Consider the following 25,893-nt stretch of genomic DNA (forward strand, 5'->3'; position numbering starts at 1 on the left):
CATGCGGGTTCCCATAGCAACACCTTTAATTTGGAGGAAGTGAGTGGAGTCAAAGGAGAAGTTGTTCAATATGAGAACAAGTTCAGCCAGGTGGAGGAGGGTGGTGGTGGATGGGAACTGGTTGGGCCTCTGTTCAAGGAAGAAGCGGAGCGCCCTCAGGCCATCCTGCTGGGGGATGGAGGTGTGGGTAAAGAAATTTATCCTGAATTCCCTACTGGATTTATTAGTGACCATCTTATATTTATGGCCCCATAAATATGATGAGATTCTGTTAAGCTGACCAGTACGCTGTTGTACTTTTTCTTTTTCTGATGAATGAAACATTGCTGAGCCCCTGTACCCCTGTTATGGGATGAAGTGCCAGACAAGTAAAGGCACAATGTCTGGGTGTTAATCTAATAATAAGCTCACGGACCGTATAGGTGTGATAACCAGACATGTTTGTGGTTATAGTCTGGTCACAGATGAACTAAATTCCCCCAATTATCAGGTGTTCAGGAGGTGGTCAACAGACAGCTCCAAACAATCCCATTTCCGGAGCGGTAACCAAGCTTGTGTATAAGAACAGGCCACGTTGTCAGTTGGAACAGACTGGAGAAGATCAGGCGTGAATCCACTGTACTTCTGTTCTCCAGATTGAGGGAATTATCACCGGATCTGTGTTATGCAGCGCTCTTAATAAAGCCTGGAGAGACAATTTGTGTTCCCGTGAGCTTGATTATCTGGTATCCGAAACCCTAGGACTCCCGATCTTTAGAGTCACCTCAGTGTGTGGAAAGGGATTCCCTGGTGTATCCCACCCGCTGACACACCAGAGTGTCCACATTGTGACTGCGGTGGTTCGATTTGACTGATTCCGATGCCTTTAATCACATCCAGGACTGAACCATGTTAATTCAGGCAACTGGGGCTTGTTAATGTTAAGAGCCCCCAATAACTGGGCTGGATTGTAATATTGTTCGCTGTTCTCTCAGTGCTAGTGAGCAGAGAGAAGCTGATGTTACGGAATCGCAGAGCACAGTAGGATGGCTTTCGGCCCATCGTGCTGGTGCCGGCTCTTTGAAAGAGCGATGCAATTAGTCCCTCTGCCCTGCTCTTTCCCCACAGCCCTGCAAATTTCTGCTTTCAAGTATCTATCCAATTCCCTTTTGAAAGTCACTATTGAATCTGCTTCTACTACCCATTCAGGCAGTGCAATCCAGATCATAACAACTCGTTGTGTAAAGGAATGTCTCCTCATTCCCCCTCTGGATTCTTTTGCCAATTATCTGAAATCTGTCCTCTCGTTTCCGACCCTCCTGCCAGCGACAACAGTTTCTCCTTCTTTGCTCTTAAAAAACCCTCGTAATTTTAACATCTTTATCACATCTTCACTTAACCATCTCTGCTCCAAGTTATATTGCCATTGTTCTGTGAATTTTTTGCTGTCATCGAGGTGCTGGATGTCGGTGCCCGGGGAATGGGACATTCTATCCTTGTGAGCACCGAGTGTCAGCATCCAGCAATCTCTGGTCAGGGACTGTCTTTTCAAACTGACTCACCTGATGGTTTTCACTCCCTTATTTAATTATTAAACATTTCAGTTTTTGCAGAGTGACCAAGGCTGTCTGTGAAACTGCAAGAAATTTGTCTTTAAATAATTTTCTTTAGTGAAGCTGCTGTGGCTCTGGCCCTTTGCCAGGTCCACTGACTGTGGCCCCTCTCCCAGATTCCAGCCCCAGCTCTGTGCTGACTGCGGCCCCTCTCCCAGATTCCAGCCCTAGCTCTGTGCTGACTGAGGCCCCTCTCCCAGATTCCAGCCCCAGCTCTGTGCTGACTGTGGCCCCTCTCCCAGATACCAGCCCCAGCTCTGTGCTGACCATGGCCTCTCTCCCAGGTTCCAGCCCCAGCTCTGTGCTGACTGTGGCCCCTCTCCCAGATTCCAGCCCCAGCTCTGTGCTGACTGTGGCCCCTCTCCCAGATTCCAGCCCCAGCTCTGTGCTGACCATGGCCTCTCTCCCAGGTTCCAGCCCCAGCTCTGTGCTGACTGTGGCCCCTCTCCCAGATTCCGCCCCAGCTCTGTGCTGAATGGGGCCCCTCTCCCAGATTCCAGCCACAGTTCTGTGCTGACTGTGGCCCCTCTCCCAGATTCCAGCCACAGTTCTGTGCTGACTGTGGCCCCTCTCCCAGATTCCAGCCCCAGCTCTGTGCTGACTGTGGCCCCTCTCCCAGATTCCAGCCCCAGCTCTGTGCTGACGGTGGCCCCTCTCCCAGATTCCAGCCCCAGCTCTGTGCTGACTGTGGCCCCTCTCCCAGATTCCAGCCCCAGCTCTGTGCTGACTGTGGCCCCTCTCCCAGATTCCAGCCCCAGCTCTGTGCTGACTGAGCTGCTCTCACCTGGGGACAACGCGTCACAATCGGCCCCAGCACACCTGAGCTGCTCACTGGGTCTCGCCCCCTTGCTGTGCCCCCATTGGTTGGAGGACCCGCCGCCCGTCAATCACCCAGGCAGTGTGAGCTGAGCATGCGTGAACCTTGGCAGCAGCCGCTGACACATCAGGTGAGAGAGCTCAGGGAGCGGGTTCATGAACCCCGGGGGGACACGGGCTGCTTACACCCCGAGTGCGGCCCCAGGCTCCGTTATTAAAACACTCAGCATTATCTGCTTCACAAACATCCGGGGTGGGCCTCAGGCTCCGAACAAGAGCCTCCGGGCCGGGCGTTTGCCCTGAGCGGGGCGGCAGCTGCGGGGCTTTCTCCCGGTGACAGGCCCGGGGTAACGGCCGCCATCTTGAGAGGCTCAGGGGGCAGCAGGGGGCATGCGCGGCCCCCTTGGCCAGGAACCAGGAGGAGAGAATCTTGTCCATTTCTATCCTGGACTCTCAGTGATGGCTTTTGTAAACTCCTTTTACAGGCTGTGAGAAGGGCAGCATTTACACACCGCAAACTCAGACCAAACATCACATCAAGATCTGACAGAGTCACTCCATTCATCAGGACCTGAATATCATCGGCCTTTGAATGTGGAAGGAGAAATGTTTGCCTGTTCTTTCTGTGGGGAAAGATTTCAAACATCAGTGTGACTGGAAAAGCACCGAGACACACACACCCGAGTGAGAGTGTTCCAGTGCACTGACTGTGGAAAGAGCTTTAACCAGTTACACAGCCTGAAAAAACATCGCACCGTTCACAGCGGGGAGAAACCGTACACGTGTTCTGTGTGTGACCGAGGCTTCAACCGAGGGACTCAAGGACACCCGCACCACGGAGAAACCGTGGAAATGTGGGGACTGTGGGAAGGGATTCAATTACCCATGTGAGCTGGAAACTCATCAACGCAGTCACACTGGGGAGAGGCCATTCACCTGTTCTGTGTGTGGGAAGGGATTCACTATTTCATCCAACCTTCTGACACACCAGCGTATTCACACTGGGGAGAGGCCGTTCACCTGCTCCGTGTGTGGGAAGGGATTCACTCGGTCATCCAACCTGCAGATTCACCAGCGAGTTCACACTGGGGAGAGACCATTCACATGCTCTGTGTGTGGGATGAGATTCACTTATTCATCCCACCTGCTGAGACACCGGCGAGTTCACAAATGACTGCAAGGGTTGGATTCTGTAGTTTTTGCTGCTGTTAATCACAACCAGGACTGAACCATATTCATTCTGATAGTTGGGGTTTGTTTCTGCTGATGTTAATAACATCCATAACTGGGCTATAGTTTGATATTCTGGATAAATGTCAATTATATCAGCTTTCTTTTAAACACAATAGCCTAGAAATTCAGTTAGGGGCGCCCAAAAGTTAGCGCTGGGCGCGGAGCCATTTGCGACCGTCAGATATTCAGCTTCTGTGCCCCAATCTGGAACCGGGCGCTATTCCAGGGTGTGCCCGCCTCCGCTTGGGGCGCTGAAACTGAATTTCAGCGCTCTTGGCGCTGCTGTGCCACCCGCTGCGGAGCGGCAGGCTGCGGTACTGCAGGCCTCCTCCTTCTCTTAAGGGGGAGCTGCCTGCAACGGGGAGATCACCGCTGGAGAGTGCCGGCAAATGAGCCCGGCACCTCGGAGAAGTGCCGGGTTCGCGGAAAGCAGTCGGCAATGCCGCGGGGGGGGGCGGTTGGAGGAGGCTGGGGAAGGAGGTGCGGGCAGGCGGCCGCCGAAAAAGCGGCCGGCCGCACCTCCACCTTAAAGCGCCCCACTAAGGCTACAGTACGGCCCCGTTTTCTGGTCGCTGTTTGCGGCCGCTGCGGAAGAGGCGGCCGCAACTAAATATGGGGATCGGGCCGGTTTCGGGGCGGAACCGGGGCACTGCGCACACTGATGACGTCATCGGTGCCGGCGCAGCGCTAACGGCTACCACCGCCAATACCGCTGTGCTGAATATCAGCGCAAACTCATTTTTGGCGCAGAAGCCCTCTTTAGGCGGTAACTGGCCGCAAAGCTGGCAGCGCCTTAATGAATTTCTAGGCCAGTGTGTCTAGTCCTTGATATCTTCATGATAAGACGAGCTGATTGAGGACTTGTTATGAAATGAGTGCAATTTTGGAACTGTGTTCCGAGAACAGATTGCCCGTAATAAAATAGGGGAACTGGAGGCAATAATATGTTGCAAGGAACCAGAAATAGTACGGATTACTGAGTCATGGCTACAGAAAAATCAAGACTGGGATTTAAACATTGCAGGGTATAACATATTTAGAAAAGATACAGAGGGAAAAGGGGGAGGTGGAGTATCTATACTTATTAGAGATAACAAAATGGCAGTAGAAAGACAGAAATAGAATCCATGTGAATCAAGATAAAAGATAATAAAGGATCAGTCATACTAATAGAGGTAGTGTACAGACCACCTAATAGTGGAAGGGAGGTGGAGGACGAAACAAGCAAACAACGTAAAACACATAGAATAATAATCATGGGGGATTTCAACTGTCCCAAACTTAATTGGCCAGAAGAGATAGGTAAAGGGGATAAGTGAATGGAGTTGGTACAATGTGTACAGGACTCCTTTCGAACCCAGTGTGTAAGAAGCCCAACAAGGGAGGATTTGCTACTTGATCTAGTAATGGGGAATGAACCAGAGCAGATAAGAGAAGTAAAAGTAGGGGAACATCGAGGCAATAGTGACCATAATATAATATGCTTTAAGATAATAAATGATAATGACACAACCATGACAAAGACCAGGGTAATATAGATTAGAGAAAAGCCGATTTTGAGGAGCTGAGAATAGAACTTGGGAAAATCAAATGGACAACAATAATGGCAAACACTGATGTAGAACAGCAATGGGAAACATTTAAAACGGTGTTCAACAGAGTCCAGGAATAATATATTCCGCTAAAAAAAAAACAGACTAAACAGTAATGGGTCACCATGAATGAATAAAGACATGAGGGACAAATTGAGGTTAAGGAAAGAGGCATACACTAAGTACATGGACAGCAGGGATGAGCATGACGAGAGAGAATACAAAGAGATTAGGAGAGAAGTCAAAAAAACAATTAGGAAGGCAAAGAGGAACAATGAAATTAAGTTATCAAGGAATCTAAAACAAAATAGTAAAATATTCTACAGACACATAAATAAAAAAAAGGAAAGTTGGGATGGAAATAGGGCCACTAAGGGATGGACAGGATAATCTCACAGGCAAAATGGCAGAAATATTAATTACTTTGCTTCAGTATTTACCATGGAGACAGAGCAGGTGGGCATGACATCGGAAACTGTGATTAGAAATGATAGAACCGTATTTAAAATAAAAAGACAACTATGAAATAAACTAATCAAACTCAAAGAAGATAAATCCCCTGGTCCGGATGGATTTCATCCGCGCATCTTAAAAGAATCCAAAGAGATAGCAGATCCAAAGGGTCTTGAGGGAAGTGGGGGTAGGGATTGTGGATGCATTGGTAATAATCTTCCAAAACTCCCTGGACTCAGCAAAGGTCCCAGCAGACTGGAAAACTGCTAATGTAACACCCTTATTTAAAAAGGGCAGTAGACAGAATGCTGGAAACTATAGACCGGTTAGCCTAACATCTGTGGTAGGTAAAATTTTGGAGTCCATTATTAAGGAGACAGTAACAGGACATTTGGATAATCATAGTTTAATAAGACAAAGTCAGCATGGTTTTATGAAGGGGAAGTCATGTTTGACAAATTTGCTGGAGTTCTTTGAGGAAGTAACATACAGGGTGGATAAAGGTGAACCAGTGGACATAGTGTATTTAGACTTCCAAAAGGCATTTGACAAGGTGCCACACAAAAGATTATTGCTTAAGATAAAAAATCATGGGATTGGGGGTAATATTCTGGCATGGATAGAGGATTGGCTATCTAACAGAAGGCAGAGAGTTGGGATAAATGGTTCATTCTCAGACTGGCAATCAGTAACCAGTGGTATTCCGCAGGGGTCAGTGCTGGGTCCCCAACTCTTTACAATCTATATTAACGATTTGGAGGAGGGGACCGAGTGTAACATATCAAAGTTTGCAGATGATACTAAGATGGGAGGGAAAGTAGTGAGAGAGGAGGACATAAAAAACCTGCAAGGGGACATAGACAGGCTAAGTAAGTGGGCAGAGACTTGGCAGATGGAATACAATACTGGAAAGTGTAAGGTTATGCACTTTGGCAGGAAAAATCGTAGAGCAAGTTATTATCTTAATGGCAAGAAACTGGAAAGTACTGAAGTACAAAGGGATCTGGGGGTCCTGGTGCACGAAACTCAAAAGGTTAGTATGCAGGTGCAGCAAGTGATTAAGAAGGCCAATGGAATGTTGGCTTTCATTGCTAGGGGGATCGAATATAAAAATAGGGAGGTATTGCTTCAGTTGTACAAGGTATTGGTGAGACCGCACCTGGAATACTGCGTACAGTTTTGGTGTCCATACTTAAGAAAGGACATACTTGCTCTCGAGTCAGTACAAAGAAGGTTCACTCGGTTAATCCCGGGGATGAGGGGATGGACATATGTGGAGAGGTTGAGTAGATTGGGACTCTACTCATTGGAGTTCAGAAGAAGGAGAGGCGATCTTATTGAAACATTTAAGATTGTGAAGGGGTTGGATCGGGTGGATGCGGGGAGGATGTTCCAGATGATGGGTGAAACTAGAACTAGGGGGCATAGTCTTAGAATAAGGAGCTGCTCTTTCAAAACTGAGATGAGGAGGAACTACTTCACTCAGAGGGTGGTAGGTCCATGGAATATGCTGCCCCAAAAAGCTGTAGAAGCTACATCATTACATAAATTTAAAACAGAAATAGACAGTTTCCTCGAAGAAAAGGGAATTAAGGGTTACGGGGAGCGGGCAGGAATTTGGACATGAGTTTAGGTGCGGATCGGTCATGGCCCTGTGGGTAGCGGAGCGGGCCCAGGGGCCGTGTAGCCTGATCCTGCTCCTGTTTCGTGTGTCTAATTCTGTTAGATTCAGGAGATGGTTCTGTCATAGTGGATTGGCGGTTAGGATCAGATCAGCCATGATCTTATTGAATGGCGGAGCAGGCTCGAGGGGCCAATTGGCCTACTCCTGCTCCTATTTCTTATGTTCTTATGTTCTTATGTAGACACTGTTACACATATTTAATAATTCTTTATGAAAAGGTGTAGTGCCAGAGGACTGGCGGATAGCTAACGTAATACCTCTACTTAAGAAAGGAGATAGAATATGTCTAAGGAACAATAGACCAGTCAGCTTAACATCAGTGGTAGGAAAAATAAAAGAATCCCGTTGAGTCGAATAGTGTAGATGCATTTAAGGAGAGGCTAGATAAGCATATGAGGGAGAAGGGAATAGAGGGTTATGCGGATAGAGTTAGATGAGGAAAGATGGGAGGAGGCTCGACTGGAGCATAAACACCGGCATGGACTGGTTGGGCCGAATGGCCTGTTTCTGTGCTGTGTATTCTATGTAATTTTTAAAAGATGAATCTACAAGATGTCCAAGTCTGACAGGGCAGAAAATTCTATTATATCACAGGGTCCACTTCAATCACCCTGGGCAGATTTCCACTATCCTTTTGTGAAAAAGTGCTTCCTGATTTCACTCCTTGGAGGCCTAGCCTTAATTTGAAGGTGATGCCCTCTTGTTCTGGACTCGCCTACCAGAGAAAATAGTTTCTATTTGGACATTAGGGAATCCCTTTCTCATTGTAAATACCCTGATCAGATTACCCCTCAATGTTAGAAACCAAGTTTATGCAACCTGACCTCATAATTGAAGCCTTCAAGCCCCAGTATCATTCTGGTGAATCTTCACTGCACCCCCTCCAAGGCCAGGCTATCCTTCCTGAGGATCAGTGCCCAGTACTGAACACAGTTCTCCAGATGGGCTCTGACCCAGGCTCTGTACAACTGAAGCATCATTTCCCCCCCTTTGTATTCCAGCCCCTCGAGATAAAGGCCAACATTCCATTACCATTGTCATTACTTTCTGTATCTGTGCCCTGGCTTTTAGTGATTTGTGTACATCGACACCCAGATCCCTCTGCTCCTCCACAGTTCCCAGTCTCTCACACTCGGATTTATCTTTCTTGCATCCCAAGTGGACGACTTCACATTTCCCCACATTGAGCTCCATCTGCCACAGTGTTGCCCACTCACTTAATCTGTCTCTGTCCCTTTGTAACTTCCTGCTCCCATCTACACATCTTACTGTGCCTCCTAATTTAACATCATCTGGAAACTTGAATATAAAACTCTCTCTTCCTTCACCTCTCTTCTCCTCTCGCTGAAGGTGAGCATGCAGGTGCAGCAGGCGGTTAAGAAGGCAAATGGTATGTTGGCCTTCGTAGTGAGAGGGTTTGAGTACAGGAGCAAGGATGTCTTGCTGCAGTTGGTGAGACCACATCTTGAGTATTGTGTGCAGTTTTAGTCGCCTTATCTGAGGAAGGATGTTCTTGCCATGGAAGGAGTTCAGCGAAGGTTCACCAGGCTGATACCTGGGATGGCAGGAATGACGTATGAGGAGAGATTGGGTCGATTGGGCTTGTACTCGCTGGAGTTTAGAAGAATGAGAGGGGATCGCATTGAAACTTATAAAATTCTGACAGGACTGGACAGACTAGATGCAGGAAGAATGTTCCCGATGGTTGGGGAGTCCAGAACCAGGGGTCACAGTCTAAAGATAAAGGGGTAGGCCATTTAGGACAGAGATGAGGAATTTCTTCACCCAGAGAGTGGTGAATCTGTGGAATTCTCTACCACAGAAGGCAGTTGAGGCCAATTCATTAAATATATTCAAGAAGGAGTTGGATATATTTCTCAAGGCTAAAGGGATCAAGGGATATGGGGAGAAGGCAGGGACAGGGTACTGAATTTGGATGATCAGCCATGATCTCATTGAATGGCGGAGCAGGCTCGAGGGGCCGAATGGCCTACTCCTGCTCCTATCTTCTATGTTTCTATGGTCATCCCAGTCAATGGTGTATATGGTGAAAAGCTGAGGCTCCAGTACAGATCCCCAGGAACAACCCATGACATATCCTGCCAATCAGAGTACATTCCCTTTATCCCAGTCTCTGTCTCCTACTCCCAACCAATTCTCAACCCTTGTCACAAGGTGATTTTCAATTTTTTATGCTTTTAATTTTGCTAATCATCTCTTGTGCTGAACCTTATTAAATGCCTTCTGGAAATCCATAGACAACATCCATAGACACTCCCATGTCTACCTTATTGGAGACCTCAAAAATTCATCCAGGTTAGTCAGACATGACCTACTCTTCACAAATCCACACTGACTTCCTTTGATCAGCTCGTACTTGTTCAAGTGCTCAATCATTTTGTCTCTGATAGATTCCAGTAACTTCCCCACAACTGGGCACAAGGGCAGCACGGTGGCATAGTGGTTAGCACTGTTGCCTCACAGCGCCAGGGACCCAGGTTCGAATCCGGCCTCGGGCGACTGTCTGTGTGGAGTTTGCACATTCTCCCCGTGTTTGCGTGGGTTTCTTCCGGGTGCTCCGGTTTCCTCCCACAGTCCAAAGATGTGCGGGTTAGGTTGATTGGCTATGATAAATTGACCCTTAGTGTTAGGGGGATTAAATACGTGGGGTTACGGGGATAGGGTGGGATATGTGTCGGTGCAGGCTCGATGGGCCGAAATGGCCTCTATCTGCACTGTGGGGTTCCTGTGATTTCCTGTGAACTGACAGATAGTACCAGAGGCGGAAGTAGTACTATATTAGATAGGAGCAGACTAAGAAAGGCTATGAAAAATTAAAAAATGGGTTTAGAATGTCTGTACGTAAATGCACAAAGTGTGGTGAATAAGGTTGGTGAGCTACAAGCACAATTAGCCGTGTGGCAATATGATGTTGTGGCAATAACAGAAACGTGGCTTAAAAACAGTGAGGACTGGGCACTTAATATTCAAGGGTACAAGGTGTTCAGAAAAGATAGGGAAGGAAGAAAGGGAGGTGGGGTGGCAGTGCGTATTAAGGAAGACGTTGTAGTGTTGGAAAGGGAACAAAGACAGAATCCATTTGGTTAGAGTTGAGGAGCAAAAAGGGTATGATCACACTATTGGGGGTATTCTACAGGCCTCCAAATAGTGAGAGGGAGGTAGAAGAGCTAATCTGCAGGGAAATCGCAGAGATATGCAAGAGCTGTAGAGTGGTGATATTGGGGGACTTTAATGACCCAAATATTGATTGGGATAATGCTAGGGTAAAGGGAAAGGAGGGGGAGGAATTTCTGAAATGTGTTCAGGAGAATTTCCTTGACCAATATGTTCTTGACCCAACTAGGAAGGAGGCATTTCTGGATCTGGTGCTGGGGAATGAGGTGGGCCAGGTCGACCAAGTGTCTGTGGGAGAACACTTGGGTACGAGTGATCATCGTATCATAAGATTTAGATTAGCAATGGAGAGGAGCAAGGAACAATCTAGAGTGGAACTTCTATACTGGAATAGGGCTAACTTCAATGGGATGCGAAAGGATCTAGCCAGGGTAAAATGGAACCAAAGACTGACAGGAAAAACTGTAATGGAACAATGGGTGATCTTTAAGGAGGAGATGTTCCAAGTACAGGCTAGGTACATTCCAACAAGAGGGAAGCGTAAGGGGACAAAAGCAAGGCCTCCTTGGATGATGAGGGAGATAGAGAAGATGATGAAACAAAAAAAGAGGGTGTATGATGCATGCCAGGTGAATTTTTCAAGGGAGAACCAGACCAAATACAAAGAGGGTGTATGATGCATGTCAGGTGAATTCTTCAAGGGAGAACCAGACCAGATACAATAAGTTGAGAGGGGATGTGAAGATGAAAATAAGATTGGCAAAGAGAGAATATGAGAGTAGAATGGCAGTAAACATAAAAGGAACCCCAAAATCTTCTACCGGCATGTAAACAGTAGCGGGTAGTAAGAGGCAGGGTGGGGCCTATTAGAGACAAAGAAGGTGATATATGCTTAGAGGCACAGGGCAAGGCTAGAATACTCAATGACACCAAACTTTGGGGTGTGGAAAACGGTGATGATGATATCAATCGACTGCAACAGAACATAGAAAGGCTAGCCGAATGAGCAGACAAGTGGCAGATGGAATTTAATAAGTGTGAGGTGATGCATTTTGGCAGAAGGAACAGGGAGAGGCAATATACACTTAATGGCACCGTTTTAAAGAGTGTGTAGGGACAGAGAGACCTGGGAGTTAATGTGCATAGGTCCCTGAAGGTGGCAGGACATATTGAGAGAGTGGTTAACAAAGCATATGGGATCTTGGGCTTCATAAATAGAGGTATTGAGTACAAAAGTAGAGAAGTTATGCTAGCTATGAAGAAGTTATGAACCTTTATAAAGTGCTGGTTAGGCCACAACTGGAGTATTGCCTCCAGTTCTGGTCACACTTTAGGAAGGATGTGAAGGCCCTTGAGAGGGTGCAGAGGAGATTTACCAGAATGGTTCCGGGGATGGGGGATCTTAGCTACAAGGACAGGTTGGAGAAGCTGGATTTGTTTACATTAGAGCAAAGGAGGTTGAGGGGTGATTTGATAGAGGTAAACAAGATTATGACGGGTTTGGATAGGCTAGCCGGGGAAAGGCTGTTCCCACTAGTTGATGGCACAAGGACTAGGGGACACAGATTTAAGCTTTTGGGCAAGAGATAGAGGGGAGATGTGAGGGAAAACATTTTTACACAGAGTGGTGAGGACCTGGAACTCGCTGCCGACGGACGTGGAGGAAGCGGAGACACTCGATGTTTTCAAGGGGAGACTGGATAGGCACTTGAGAGAAATAAACTTGCAGGGCTACGGGAATAGAGCGGGGGAATGGGACCGACTGGATTGCTCTACAGAGAGCCGGCACGGATTTGATGGGCTGAATGGCCTCCTTTTGTGCCGTTATGGCTCTATGACTCCTATAATGACTGTATTTCTACTCTTTGCTGTTCCCCCCTGTGCTGTCCCTTGCCCATTGGTGCCATGGTCTGGACTACTCCTTCAAGGTGTCGTCACTCCCAGCAGTCCCCAGTGCTGCGTACCGGTTTGAGAGTGACCCCCTGAAGACTCCTGCACTTCCTGCCTCTTCCTACTCTTTTGGATGGCCACCCATTTACTATCCTGAACTCTCTCTGCCTGTGGGGTGGCTACCTCCTGGAACGTACAGTCCAGGAAACTCTCAGCCTCCCGGATGCTCTGCAGTGACTCCAGCTGCCCCTCAAGCTCGGAAACCCTGAGCTTGAGCTCAAGCAGCTGGAAACACTTCCGACACACATGGTCCCCCAAGACACGGGAAGTGTCCGGAAGTTCCCACATGGCGCAGGAATTGCAAGCAACAATTAGAGTTCAAAAGCACAGCAGTTATGTTAAACTTGTACAGAACCCCTGTTAGACCACACTTGGACTACTGTGAACTGTTCTGCTCTCTATATTATTAATGGATATAGAGGCACTGGCAAAAGTGCAAAAAAGATTTAGTAGAATGTTACCAGATTAAATGACAAAGGGATGATTCAGCAGTTTGAGCTGAGCATGCGCGGGAGAAGCTGATTGTTTGGCAGTGTGAGCTGAGCATGCGCGGGAGGGGCTGTTTGTGGGGCAGTGTGAGCTGAGCATGCGCGGGAGAGGCTGATTGTTGGGCAGTGTGAGCTGAGCATGCGCGGGAGGGGCTGTTTGTGGGGCAGTGTGAGCTGAGCATGCGCGGGAGAGGCTGATTGTTGGGCAGTGTGAGTTGAGCATGCGCGGGAGAGGCTGATTGTTGGGCAGTGTGAGCTGAGCATGCGCGGGAGGGGCTGTTTGTGGGGCAGTGTGAGCTGAGCATGCGCGGGAGGGGCTGTTTGTGGGGGCAGTGTGAGCTGAGCATGCGCGGGTGGGGCTGTTTGTGGGGGCAGTGTGAGCTGAGCATGCGCGGGTGGCGAGGCTGCAGCAGGTCAGAGGGAGGCGGGTTAATGAACTCCGGGGGGACGCGGGCTTCACACACCCCGAGTGCGGCCCCAGGCCCGATTATAAGAGCAGTGAACATTATCCGCCCCCACCCGCGGGTTCCCGTTTCACTCCGGCCCGAATCTCAACAAAGCGCCAAACTCCGGGACAGACAGGAAGTGGGTCAGGGAGCGTCTGTAAATGGAGGAGAAATGGTGACTGGTCAGGGAGCGTCTGTAAATGGAGGAGAAATGGTGACTGATCAGGGAGCGTCTGTAAATGGAGGAGAAATGGTGACTGGTCAGGGAGTGGCTAAATGGAGTAGAAATGGAGACTGGTCAGGGAGTGTCTGTAAATGGAGTAGAAATGGAGACTGGTCAGGGAGTGTCTAAATGGAGTAGAAATGGAGACTAGTCAGGGAACATCTGTAAATGGAGGAGAAATGGTGACTGATCAGGCGGCATCTGTAAATGGAAGAGAAATGGTGACTAGTCAGGGAGTGTCTGTAAATGGAAGAGAAATGGTGACTAGTCAGGGAGCGTCTGTAAATGAAGGAGGAATGGTGACTGATCAGGGAGCGTCTGTAAATGGAGGAGAAATGGAGACTAGTCAGGGAACATCTGTAAATGGAGGAGAAATGGAGACTGGTCAGGGAGCGTCTGTAAATGGAAGAGAAATGGTGACTGGTCAGGGAGCGTCTGTAAATGGAAGAGAAATGGTGACTGGTCAGGGAGAGCCCCTCGCCAGAATTGGGAGATATTACAGAGGGAAAGCTTGTAGGGAAGGACAGAGTATTGGGGGGTAAAGCCAGCGTTAGCACCTTTAGGGGAGAAGAGAGAGGGGACTCTTCACCATTTTCCACTGAGTCCTACTCGGGACAAAGGACAGGACTTGCGGCCAGGGCCCCGGCACCAGGAAACCCAGGGTGCAGCGCCTCCCCATCCGAGCTGCCGCTTCCTGGTTTCTTCAGCCGGATCCACCGAGTCCGACTCGGGGCAAAGGACAGGAGCCAGGCTCCCAGAATGGTCCGCGGCCCCGGGGAGCATGCGCACTCTCAGCGGGGAAATCAGTGCGTTGGATAGAGCGGTTTCTGGGGTGCGGGGGATTGTGGGTGCTGCGGCCACCGTTAGTCAGCAATCCTTTGTCTCTTAACTTCTCTTGCCTTCTATCCTATCACAGACCTTCCCTTTTGTTCTTTCATCCCCTTTCCCAGCCCCTACACTTACTTAAAAATCTGTTCCATTTCCTCTTTTTTCCAGTTCTGATGAAAGGTCATCGACCTGAAACATTAACTCTGTTCCTCTCTTCACAGATGCTGCCTGACCTGCTGAGTATCTCCAGCATTTTCTGTTTTTATTTCAGATTTCCAGCACCTGCAGTATTTTCTTTTTGTATTAGTCAGCGGCTGTGGGGAAGAGTTTTATTGCAGGCTGACGGAAGGTCAGTGCCCTGAACCGTTAACCCTGTTTCTCTCTCCACAGATGCCGCCTGACCTGCTGAGGATTTCCAGCATTTTCTCTCTTTATTTCAGATTTCCAGCATCCGCAGTATTTTGTTTTTGTTTTATTGCTCGTGTTTCTCACAGAACCGAGCCTGGAAACTCAGACCGACCAATCCAGAGCCGGCTTGTATCAGGGCGGGCGCTGGATGCGGAAGTCGCTCCCTGGCCGCCTGTGGAGGTCTTTTTGTTGCTTCAGTTTGAGCTGGAGTGGAGATGGAGGAGAAGCTGCTGGGTTTAACCCCCAGTACTTCTGAGCCCAGGAGGACCCAACAATTTCCAATGTAAGACTGTCAGGGGAGGTGGATTCTGGGGGAGGTTAGGTTGTTAAACAGACACTGTCCCTACAATGTAAAAGAGTATTGTTTCAGGAACAAGTATTTCTGTAGAGGAGTTTAATCTATTTTACATATACAGATTTTTTTACTTCATTCTTGGGATGTGGCTGTCGCTGGGAAGTCCAGCATATATTGTCCATCCCTAATTGCCCCTGAGAAGGTAGTGGTGAGTCACCACCTCCTTGAACCGCTGCAGTCTGTGTGGTGAAGGTACTTCCACAGTGCTGTTAGGTAAGGAGTTCCAGGATTTTGCCCCAGCAACGATAAAGAAACAAGTCAGGAGGGGAACCTGGGGTTGATGGTTTTCCCATGCACCTGCTGCCCTGGTCCTTCTTGGTGGTGGAGGTCGCAGGTTTGGGAGGTTTTGTCAAAGTTATTGTCGAGTTGCAGATGTACAGAGGCCCTCTCCTTCGCCCCCCCGCCCACCTCTATCTCTCCTCTCCTGCTATAGAGGCCAGAGTATTGTGAAGGATATTAGTGAGCCAGTTGGATGTTTACGATAATTCGGCAGCTTTCATAGTCACATTTTTCTAGTGCCGGCCCTGCAAATGACCAGATTCATTTCACACTCCTCTTTTCCTGTTTTAAATTCATTTTACAGGATGTTAGAAGGGGAGGATTTTCAGAGGGGAAGCACAAACCAAACATCACTTCAAGATCTGACAGAGCGACTCGATTAATTGGGACCTGAATATCATCGGCCTCTGAATGTGGAAGCAAAAAGCACCATTCAATTACCTGTTTGTTCTGGAAATTCATAGGCGCAGTCACACCGGGGAGAGGCCGTTCACCTGTCCTGTGCGTGAGAAGAGATTCACTCAGTCATCTGCCCTGCTGAGACACCAGCAAGTTCACACTGATGAGAGCAAGTTCAAATGCTCCGACTGCGAAAAGTGTTTTAAATGCCCTGAGGCACTGATGGATCACCAGCACATTCACACCGGTTACACACCGTTCAGCTGCTCTCTCTGTGGGAAGAGGTTCAGGAGATCATCTCACCTGCTGACACACCAGCGAGTTCACACCGGGGAGAGGCCGTTTACCTGCTCCGAGTGTGGGAAGGGATTCACTGATTCATCCAACCTGCTGACACACCAGCGAGTTCACACTGGGGAGAGGGCGTTCACCTGTCCTGTGTGTGAGAAGAGATTCATTCAGTCAGCCCATCTGCTGAGACACCAGCGAGTTCACACAGGGGAGAAACCGTTCACCTGCTGTGTGTGTGAAAAGGGATTCACGCAGTCATCCCATCTACTGACACACCACACTGATATGAGGCTTTTTACATGTTCTGACTGTGAGAAGAGATTTAAAAGCAAAAAGGATCTGCTGAGACACCAGCAAGTTCACACTGGGGAGAGGCCGTTCACCTGCTCCGAGTGTGGGAAAGGATTTATTAATTCATCCAATCTGCTGAAGCATAGGCAATGCCCGGACTGTGGGAAGTGCTATAAAAGTTCTGGGGAACTGACATGCCATCAACGTGTTCACACTGGGGAGAGACCGTTCAGGTGTTCTCACTGCGGGACTGGGTTCAGGCGATCATCTGAACTCTCACTGGGGAGAGACCTTTCACCTGCTCCGTGTGTGGGAAGGGATTCACTTGTTCATCCCACCTCAGTACTCACCAGCTTGTTCACACCAATAACAGACCTTTTCAATGTTCTGACTGTGAGAAGAGCTTTAAAAGCAGAAATGATCTGCTGACACACCAGTATAGTCACACTGGGGAGAGACCTGCTCTGAGTGTGGGAAAGGATTCACTCAGTTATCCTACCTGCTGACACACCAGCGAATTCACACTGGGGAGAGGCCATTCACCTGCCCTGTGTGTGAGAAGAGATTCACTCAGTCATCCCACCTACTGGCACACCAACTTGTTCACACAGTTAAGAGACCTTTTACATGTTCTGACTGTGAGAACAGATTTAAAAGCGAAAAGGATCTGCTGAGACACCAGCAAGTTCATTCTTGGGAGAGGCTGTGTTCACCTGCTCCGTGTGTGGGAAGGGATTCACTGATTCATCCAACCTGCTGAAACACCAACGTACTCACACTGGGGAGTGGCCATTCACCTGCTCCGTGTGTGGGAAGGGATTCACCTGTTCATCTCACCTGCTGAGGCACCAGCGAGTTCACACCGGGGAGAGGCAGTTCACCTGCTCCATGTGTGGGAAGGGATTCATTCAGTCATCCCACCTTCTGACACACCAGCGAGTTCACACGTGACTGCTGGGTTTGGATTCTGCTGTTATTGCTGCTGTTAATCAGATCCAGGACTGAACCATGCTCATTCTGACAGTTGGGGTTTGTTTCTGCTGGTGTTAATAACCCCTATAACTGGGCTGGTGTTCAATATTCTGGATATATGTCAAATAAATCAGCTTTGTTTTAAACACATTGTAGATTTTTTTCTTTCCCACCTGAGTGTTTAGCATCACCTGTCTGGAGCTCAGAAAGGACAATCTGGGGGGAGGATCATACAGCGGGAACAGAACTTCAGCCTGGACACAGTCCTCCAGGGCCACACTGAGAGGGGCAAACGGCACTTTGGTCTTTCTCGTCCCTCTTCACCGACAGCAAAGTCGCCGTGTGGGTTAATCTTGAGGCCTGTAAGAAATATGTCCCAGCCGCTCTCTTCCATGGTTCAGAGCTCCTAGGCACGGAACAGAAGGCTCCTTTACAACTGTGTTTAGAGTCAGGAAGAACAACGGTGAATGCTGGGAACGTGCTGTCAAATCAGAGATTGGTGTAAAACTGCGATGTGTTCCTGACTGAAAGTGAAACAGGTTTAAGTTTCCAGTCTAAAAATGACTGGTAATTATTCCACGAAGATTTAACGTGTTTGTGGGACAGTCCTGAGTCTACCATTTTAAGGCAGGCATTAACTCATTTAAAATAAACACATTTAAAATAAATTGGTTAAAGTCTGCATTAAAATAGCAGATGGAAGAGTTCACAGGAGCCTGTTAACTGCTGGTACAATTATACAACAGACATTTGATCTCCAGATAAAGAAGAACCTGCAGTGTGTTTCCAGGAATTCCCTGTTTTATTGACGTACCCATAACATCCACGGGGGAGCGATCCCAACAGTTACTCTGGGATCACTCCCGCTGTGGAACTCCACCACTGACCCTGCTGAAGGTTGTAGGCTCCGGGAGTGGGGCCTCCTGGAGTGGACTTTAAGAAAGCTGGGTTTTGGTATCCTGACAAATATATGGCGAGGAATCAGAGGAATCCTTACTAAGGAACCATCTGGGCTCTTACCTGCCTGCGTAGGTCTCGGGGTGAATGATGCCTGATTTGCTGAAATTTGAACCCAGTTTGTAACAAGACGAATTCAGTTTACAGAAGAATAGGAACAAATATCACCCACAACTGAGGGAGACAAAAGCAGCCATTAGAGAAGCTCAGAGGTCTTTGGAAAAGAAAATGGTGCAGAATTGTGGTAAGAATAGCAAAAGCTTTTCCAGCTACGTTAGGAGTCTGAAGACATCGTTACACAGAGTTACAGACTCTACAGAGAGTCTACAGCACAGGAACAGGCCATTCGGCCCAACTGGTCTCTGGTGGTGTATGCTCCACAGGAGTCTCCTCCCACCCTCTTCATCTAAACCTATTAGCATAACCTTCTATTCCTTGCATCTGTGCTATTCGCCTCAACTACTCCTTGTGGTAGCACGTTCCACATTCTTACCTCTCTTTGGGTAAAGAAGTTTCCCCTGAATTCCTTATTGGATTTATTAGTGACTATCTTATAATTATGACTTCTGGTTTTGGACTCCTGCAGTGGAAACATTTTCTCCAGGTCCACCCTATATAACCTTTTCATAACTTTAAAGACCTCTATCAGGTCACCCATTGGCCTCTTTATTCTAGAGAAAAGAGCCCCAGCCTGTTCAGCCTTTCCTGATAAATATATCCTCTCAGTTCTTGGATCATCCTTGCAAATACTTTTTGCACTTTCTCCAGTGCCTCTATATCCTTTTTATAATATGGAGACCAGAACTGTTCACTGTACTCCAAGTGTAGTCCAAGCAAGGTTCGATACAAGTTTAACATAACTTTTCTGCTTTTCAATTCTATCCCTCTAGAAATGAACCCCAGTGCTTGGATTGCTTCTTTTATGGCCTTAATCTGCATCCCTACTTTTAGTGATTTGTGTATCTGTACCCCTACTGCCCTTTCCTGCTCTACCCCATTGATTCCAAATAATTTCCAAGTAGTTTGTGGCCTCCTTATTCTTCCTACCAAAATACACCACCTCACACTTATCTACATTGAAATTCATTTGCTAATTACACGTCCATTCTGCAAATTTATTCACGTGTTCTTGCATTTTCTCACAGTCTTCCTCAGTATTATCTACACATCCCAATTTGGTGTCATCGACAAATTTTGAAATTGTACTTCCGATTCCCGAGTCCAAATCATTTATGTAAATGTGAACAACAATGGTCCCAGCACCAATCCCTGTGGAACACCACTTTTCACCTTTTGCCAGTCTGAGCAGCTACTCCTAACCCCTACTCTCTGTTTCCTGTTTTGTAACCAGCTTGCTATCCATCCATAACAATATGTAAGATCTAGAAGATGAGTAAGGTGCGAAGTGAAGGGCCAGGCAGCAGAATGGATGGAAAGACAGCTACAAGATAGAAATCAGAGGATTGGAGTTAAGGGAAGTTTGTAGCCATCTTTCCATCGTATTTGTGTGTGTCACTGTACACTAGTTATTACTGTTTGTTTCATATTTGTCATGGTGTGAAGATGCCGGTGTTGGACTGGGGTGGACAAATGTAAGAAGTCACACAACACCAGGTTATAGTCCAACAGCTTTATTTGAAATCACAAGCTTTCGGAGCGCTGCTCCTTCATCAGGTGTCGAAGGAGCAGCGCTCCAAAAGCTTGTGATTTCAAATAAAGCTGTTGGACTATAACCTGGTGTTGTGTGACTTCTTACATTTTTCATATTTGTGGTGCACTAGGGCTCTTGCCTAAACGGTTTTTGTTCCCGTCTGGTGACAGTGGGACTACTTAGTGTCGCCCCTACCGGTAGTCAAAAAAGGCCCAATCTCAATCGCATGAGAAAAAATGAATGTTTGTTCACCAATTGGGGATTTCAATGGCAGTGCATTCACCCAGAATCCACCGCGCCCTATCAATGACGACAGGAGCCCAGTGCGCCGGCGCGGGGGGGGGCCACATGTACATTGCGCACGCGCAGTCCGAGAGTCGGTGATGTATTGAGCGGAACAAGCGGGTCAGCGGCCGGGAGAAGATTGTAGCCGGAGGGGATAGATTGAACCCGCGGGTGGGTTTAAAAACTTTATAAACACCTGGTGTAGGCCTGAAGCCCCAATAATAGCCCACAGGCCCCGTGTTTCTCCGGTTACAGGCCCGGTCAGTGACCGCCCGGGTGATCCGGGTCACTGGCCGCCATCTTGGACAGGGCGGGTCTCACGGCGCATGCGCGGTACTTTGGGCAGGAACAAAGAGTGGGCGGGGCTTCAGGGTCTCTGTCAGTTTGATTGGTCCACATGTTTCTCCCATATTAGTGGCCCCTGAAAGGGAGCCTTGTTGGGCTGATTCTTGTTTGGCGACCCTGGGGCAACCCAGTCTCACCCTATTGGTCCATTCAAAAAGGCCCAGTGACCAGCAGAGAAAATCAGCAGCTCATTGATTTTATTCTCACTCTGCACACAGCGGGTGTAGAACTGAACCCAACCAGAGTAGAGGGAGGGGGAAAACTGGGACTGGAGGAAAGAAATGTTGGAGATGGTGCGATAGGTTTGGATTTCAGCACAGGGAGGAGGGAGAGTGTGTGGGACGGGGATTTACAGCTTTGGGGGAACAAGAGAGGAAAGAATGTTCCATAGAAACTAGAATTCTGAATTTCTATCCTGTACTTAAAGTGATGACTTTTGTAAACTCCTTTTATAGGTTATTAGAAGAGGAGGATTTACAGACAGGAAGCTCAAACCAAACATCACATCAAGATCTGACAGAGTCACTCCATTCATCAGGACCTGAATATCATCGGCCTTTGAATGTGGGAGGAGGAATGAGTGTCTGCTCTGTCTGTGGGAAAAGATTTCAAACATCAGTGTGATTTGGAAAGCAGTGAGACACACACACTTGAGTGAGAGTGTTCCAGTGCACAGACTGTGGAAAGAGCTTTAACCAGTTACACAGCCTGAAAAAACATCGCACAGTTTACAGCGGAGAGAAACCAGTGTGTGTGTGTGTGTATGTGGATCGTCCAACCTGGAGAGACACAAGGACAACCGCACCACGGAGAAACCATGTAAATGTGGGGACTGTGGGAAGGGATTCAATTACCCTTCCCAGCTTGAAGTTCATCGACGCAGACACACCGGGGAGAGGCCGTTCAGTTGCTCTCACTGCCTGAAGACTTTCAAAGAATCATCCAACCTGTTGAAACACCAGCAAATTCACACTGGGGAGAGGCCGTTCACCTGCTCTGTGTGTGAGAAGGGATTCTCTCAGTCTTCCCACCTGCTGAAACACCAGCGAGTTCACACCGGGGAGAGACCGTTCACCTGCTATATTTGTGGGAAAGGATTCACTCAGTCTTCTAACCTGCTCACACACCAGCGAGTTCACACCGGGAAGAGACCATTCACCTGCTATATTTGTGGGAAAGGATTCACTCAGTCTTCTAACCTGCTCACACACCAGCGAGTTCACACTGGGGAGAAGCCATTTACCTGCTCTATCTGTGGGATGGGATTCTCTCAGTCCTTCCATCTACTGACACACCAGCGAGTTCACACTGACGAGAGACCGTTCAGGTGCTCTCACTGTACGAAGACATTTGCCCGTTCATCCAACCTGAAGACACACCAGCGAATTCACACTGGGGAGAGGCCGTTCACCTGCTCTGAGTGTGGGAAGGGATTCACTCAGTCATCCAACCTGCTGAATCACCAGCGAGTTCATATGTGATTGCAGGGTTTGGATTCTGCTGTTATTGCTGCTGTTAATCACATCCAGGACTGAACCATGTTCATTCTGACAGTTGGGGTTTGTTTCTGCTGATGTTAATAACCCTATAACTGGGCTGGAGTTTATTATTCTGGATAAATGTCAAATAAATCGGCTTTATTTGTCCACTCAGGAAGTGTATTTAACAGAAGATCAACAAGGAAACACATCACGGCCCAATAATCCAGCTCTATATTCACAGGAGAAAGACTGTTATCACACTCCTCGAGTGGACAAGATCAAGAAAGATCCCAAATATAAGAATCCCATTACTCTTTTCTAAATACCTTTCAAATCCTGACCAGTTCCGGCCTTATTTTAGAATTCCCCATCCCTGTGGCAGTCAATATTGGTCAAAAAATACAAATTGGAAATTTCTAACTGATTTTTCTCTTTCAGTGTTTCAAGCTGACCAGGTCCTTCTCTCAGAGAATCTCCAAGGAGACTCTGATTTAAACACAGCTCTCCCCTCCTTTATATCCAGGATTAGAGTTACCAGGAATTTGAATACCTGACCACTCAAATTTAAAAGGGCCCGTCAGTGATATACAGACTGAACCAATCACACAGCTCTGGGTCAGTTTGATTTATTCCTCTCTCCAGCCTGTAACCGATGAAACTTGTAACACTGAGGCTGAAATTCCACTGCCGAGTGCTGGGCACAGAGGGAGCAGCAAACTGGGTTCAGAGTGGGCACAGTGGGTTTGCCCTTGCCTGGGTTTCCCGATGAGCTTGTCCTGGGGCCCAGTGGGCTTTCGCTGCTCCGGGGTATTTCTGGGCATGTCCTCGCTGCCCCTGGAATTCCCACACATTGCCCCCTGGGTGTGAGGCCAGCGCTCTGTGCCTTTAAACACTGGAGTGAAGCCGAGTCCTGCAGGCACACAGTCACCAGGAGGAGTTTCTAACTGTCCGCACCGACCTTTTGGGGAGATTATCCCACTTTTGGGCCAGTTGTGGTTTCTTCCCATTGTCCCGTTACTTGTTCCCTTGGATTTGGATCTTTATTTGTTCCCTTTGGTTTGGGTTCACTTTCACTGCTGGACCCACCACTCAAAGCACTTTGCATTTGAAGGCGGCAGGACATGATTATGAGGCTGCTATAAAAAGTATTCGGGATCCTAGGCTTTATAAACAGGCACAGAAAGCAAGGAAGTTATGCTAAACATTTATGAATCACTGGTTAGGCCTCAGCTGGAGTATTGTGTCCAATTCTGGGCACCAGGCTTTAGAAAGGATATCCAGGCCTTGGAGAGGGTGCAGAGGAGATTTAGGGGAATGGTGACACTGCCAGGAGGGCTGGTAAAAGTGCACAGATTTAAGATACTTGATAAAAGAACTAGGGGGGAGATGAGGAGAATGTTTTAATGCACAGAATGACTCTGATCTGGACGGTGGTGGCAGCAGATTCAATAGTAACATTCAAAAGGGAATTGGAGAAATACTTGAAAAGGAGAAGTTTACCGGGCTGTGGGGAGAGAGCGGGGGAGTGGGACTAATTGGAGAGGTTTACCGGGCTGTGGGGAGAGAGCGGGGGAGTGGGACTAATTAGAGAGCTCAACCAAAGAGCCAGCATAGGCACGATGGGCCGAATGGCCGCCTTCTGTCCTCGACGATTCTATGAGCAAAATATTTTCTGATTATGTTTAACAGCCGGAATTCAGCCTCCGATTCTGCGGTGAATTCCAGGCCGCATTCGTCAAACAACCAAACTTTGTTTTGTTATTCATTCTCACTGGCAAGGTCGTCATTTATTGTCCATCCCTCGCTGTGAAACGTTATCAGTAGAAATACAGTCAGTAACACGGTGCTGGGGGAGGGGTTACTGAGTGACAGTGTGAGGGAGCTGGATTAACATCAGTAGAGATACAGTCAGTAACACAGGGCGCTGGGGGAGGGGTTACTGAGTGTCAGTGTGAGGGAGCTGGATTAACATCAGTAGAGATACAGTCATTAACACAGGGTGCTGGGGGAGGGGTTACTGAGTGTCAGTGTGAGGGAGCTGGATTAACATCAGTAGAGATACAGTCAGTAACACGGTGCTGGGGGAGGGGTTACTGAGTGACAGTGTGAGGGAGCTGGATTAACATCAGTAGAGATACAGTCAGTAACACAGGGTGCTGGGGGAGGGGTTACTGAGTGTCAGTGTGAGGGAGCTGGATTAACATCAGTAGAGATACAGTCAGTAACACAAAGCCCTGGGGGAGGGGTTACTGAGTGACAGTGTGAGGGAGCTGGATTAACATCAGTAGAGATACAGTCAGTAACACAGGGTGCTGGGGGAGGGGTTACTGAGTGACTGTGAGGGAGCTGGATTAACATCAGTAGAGATACAGTCAGTAACACAGGGCGCTGGGGGAGGGGTTACTGAGTGTCAGTGTGAGGGAGCTGGATTAACATCAGTAGAGATACAGTCAGTAACACAGGGTGCTGGGGGAGGGGTTACTGAGTGACTGTGTGAGGGAGCTGGATTAACATCAGTAGAGATACAGTCAGTAACACAGGGTGCTGGGGGAGGGGTTACTGAGTGACTGTGTGAGGGAGCTGGATTAACATCAGTAGAGATACAGTCAGTAACACAGGATGCTGGGGGAGGGGTTACTGAGTGACAGTGTGAGGGAGCTGGATTAACATCAGTACAGATACAGTCAGTAACACGGCGCTGGGGGAGGGGGTTACTGAGTGACTGTGAGCGAGCTGGATTAACATCAGTAGAGATACAGTCAGTAACACAGGGTGCTGGGGGAGGGGTTACTGAGTGACAGTGTGAGGGAGCTGGATTAAGATCAGTAGAGATACAGTCAGTAACACACGGTGCTGGGGGGAGGGGTTACTGAGTGATAGTGTGAGGGAGCTAGATTAACATCAGTAGAAATACAGTCAGTAACACAGGGCACTGGGGGAGGGGTTACTGAGGGTGATGGATTAACATCAGTAGAGATACAGTCAATAACACGGTGCTGGGGGAGGGGTTGCTGAGTGACAGTCTGAGGGAGCTGGATTAACATGAGTACAGATACAGTCAGTAACATAGAGTGCTGGGGGAGGGGTTACTGAGTGACAGTGTGAGGGAGCTGGATTAACATCAGTAGAGATACAGTCAGTAACACAGGATGCTGGGGGAGGGGTTACTGAGTGACAGTGTGAGGGAGCTGGATTAACATCAGTACAGATACAGTCAGTAACACGGCGCTGGGGGAGGGGGTTACTGAGTGACTGTGAGCGAGCTGGATTAACATCAGTAGAGATACAGTCAGTAACACAGGGTGCTGGGGGAGGGGTTACTGAGTGACAGTGTGAGGGAGCTGGATTAAGATCAGTAGAGATACAGTCAGTAACACACGGTGCTGGGGGGAGGGGTTACTGAGTGATAGTGTGAGGGAGCTAGATTAACATCAGTAGAAATACAGTCAGTAACACAGGGCACTGGGGGAGGGGTTACTGAGGGTGATGGATTAACATCAGTAGAGATACAGTCAATAACACGGTGCTGGGGGAGGGGTTGCTGAGTGACAGTCTGAGGGAGCTGGATTAACATGAGTACAGATACAGTCAGTAACATAGAGTGCTGGGGGAGGGGTTACTGAGTGACAGTGTGAGGGAGCTGGATTAACATCAATAGAGATACAGTCAGTAACAGGGCGCTGGGGGAGGGGTTACTGAGTGACAGTGTGAGGGAGCTGGATTAACATCAGTAGAGATA

The 25,893-nt window shown here is 48.2% G+C and overlaps 2 protein-coding genes across 2 annotated transcripts; both read left to right on the forward strand.

The window, feature by feature from the left end:
• The first annotated feature begins 352 nt into the window (after window positions 1-352).
• Window positions 353-17,135, forward strand: LOC147118916 (uncharacterized). The gene is made up of 4 exons (XM_085983996.1): window positions 353-368; window positions 3,173-3,566; window positions 15,947-16,426; window positions 16,502-17,135. Exons 1-4 carry the CDS (start codon window positions 353-355, stop codon window positions 16,890-16,892), a joined length of 1,281 nt encoding a protein of 426 aa, XP_085840122.1. The 3' UTR covers window positions 16,893-17,135.
• A 4,355-nt stretch (window positions 17,136-21,490) lies between these two features.
• LOC147118917 (uncharacterized) lies at window positions 21,491-25,657 on the forward strand. The gene is given in 2 exon segments (XM_085984666.1): window positions 21,491-21,511; window positions 21,513-25,657. Coding segments are annotated over 2 exon segments (663 nt in total). The 3' UTR covers window positions 22,155-25,657.
• The last annotated feature ends 236 nt before the right edge of the window (window positions 25,658-25,893 follow it).

Source organism: Somniosus microcephalus, chromosome 4, assembly GCF_052327205.1.
Source record: "Somniosus microcephalus isolate GS21.2 chromosome 4, FLI_Smic_1.0, whole genome shotgun sequence".
NCBI classification, from domain to species: domain Eukaryota; kingdom Metazoa; phylum Chordata; class Chondrichthyes; order Squaliformes; family Somniosidae; genus Somniosus; species Somniosus microcephalus.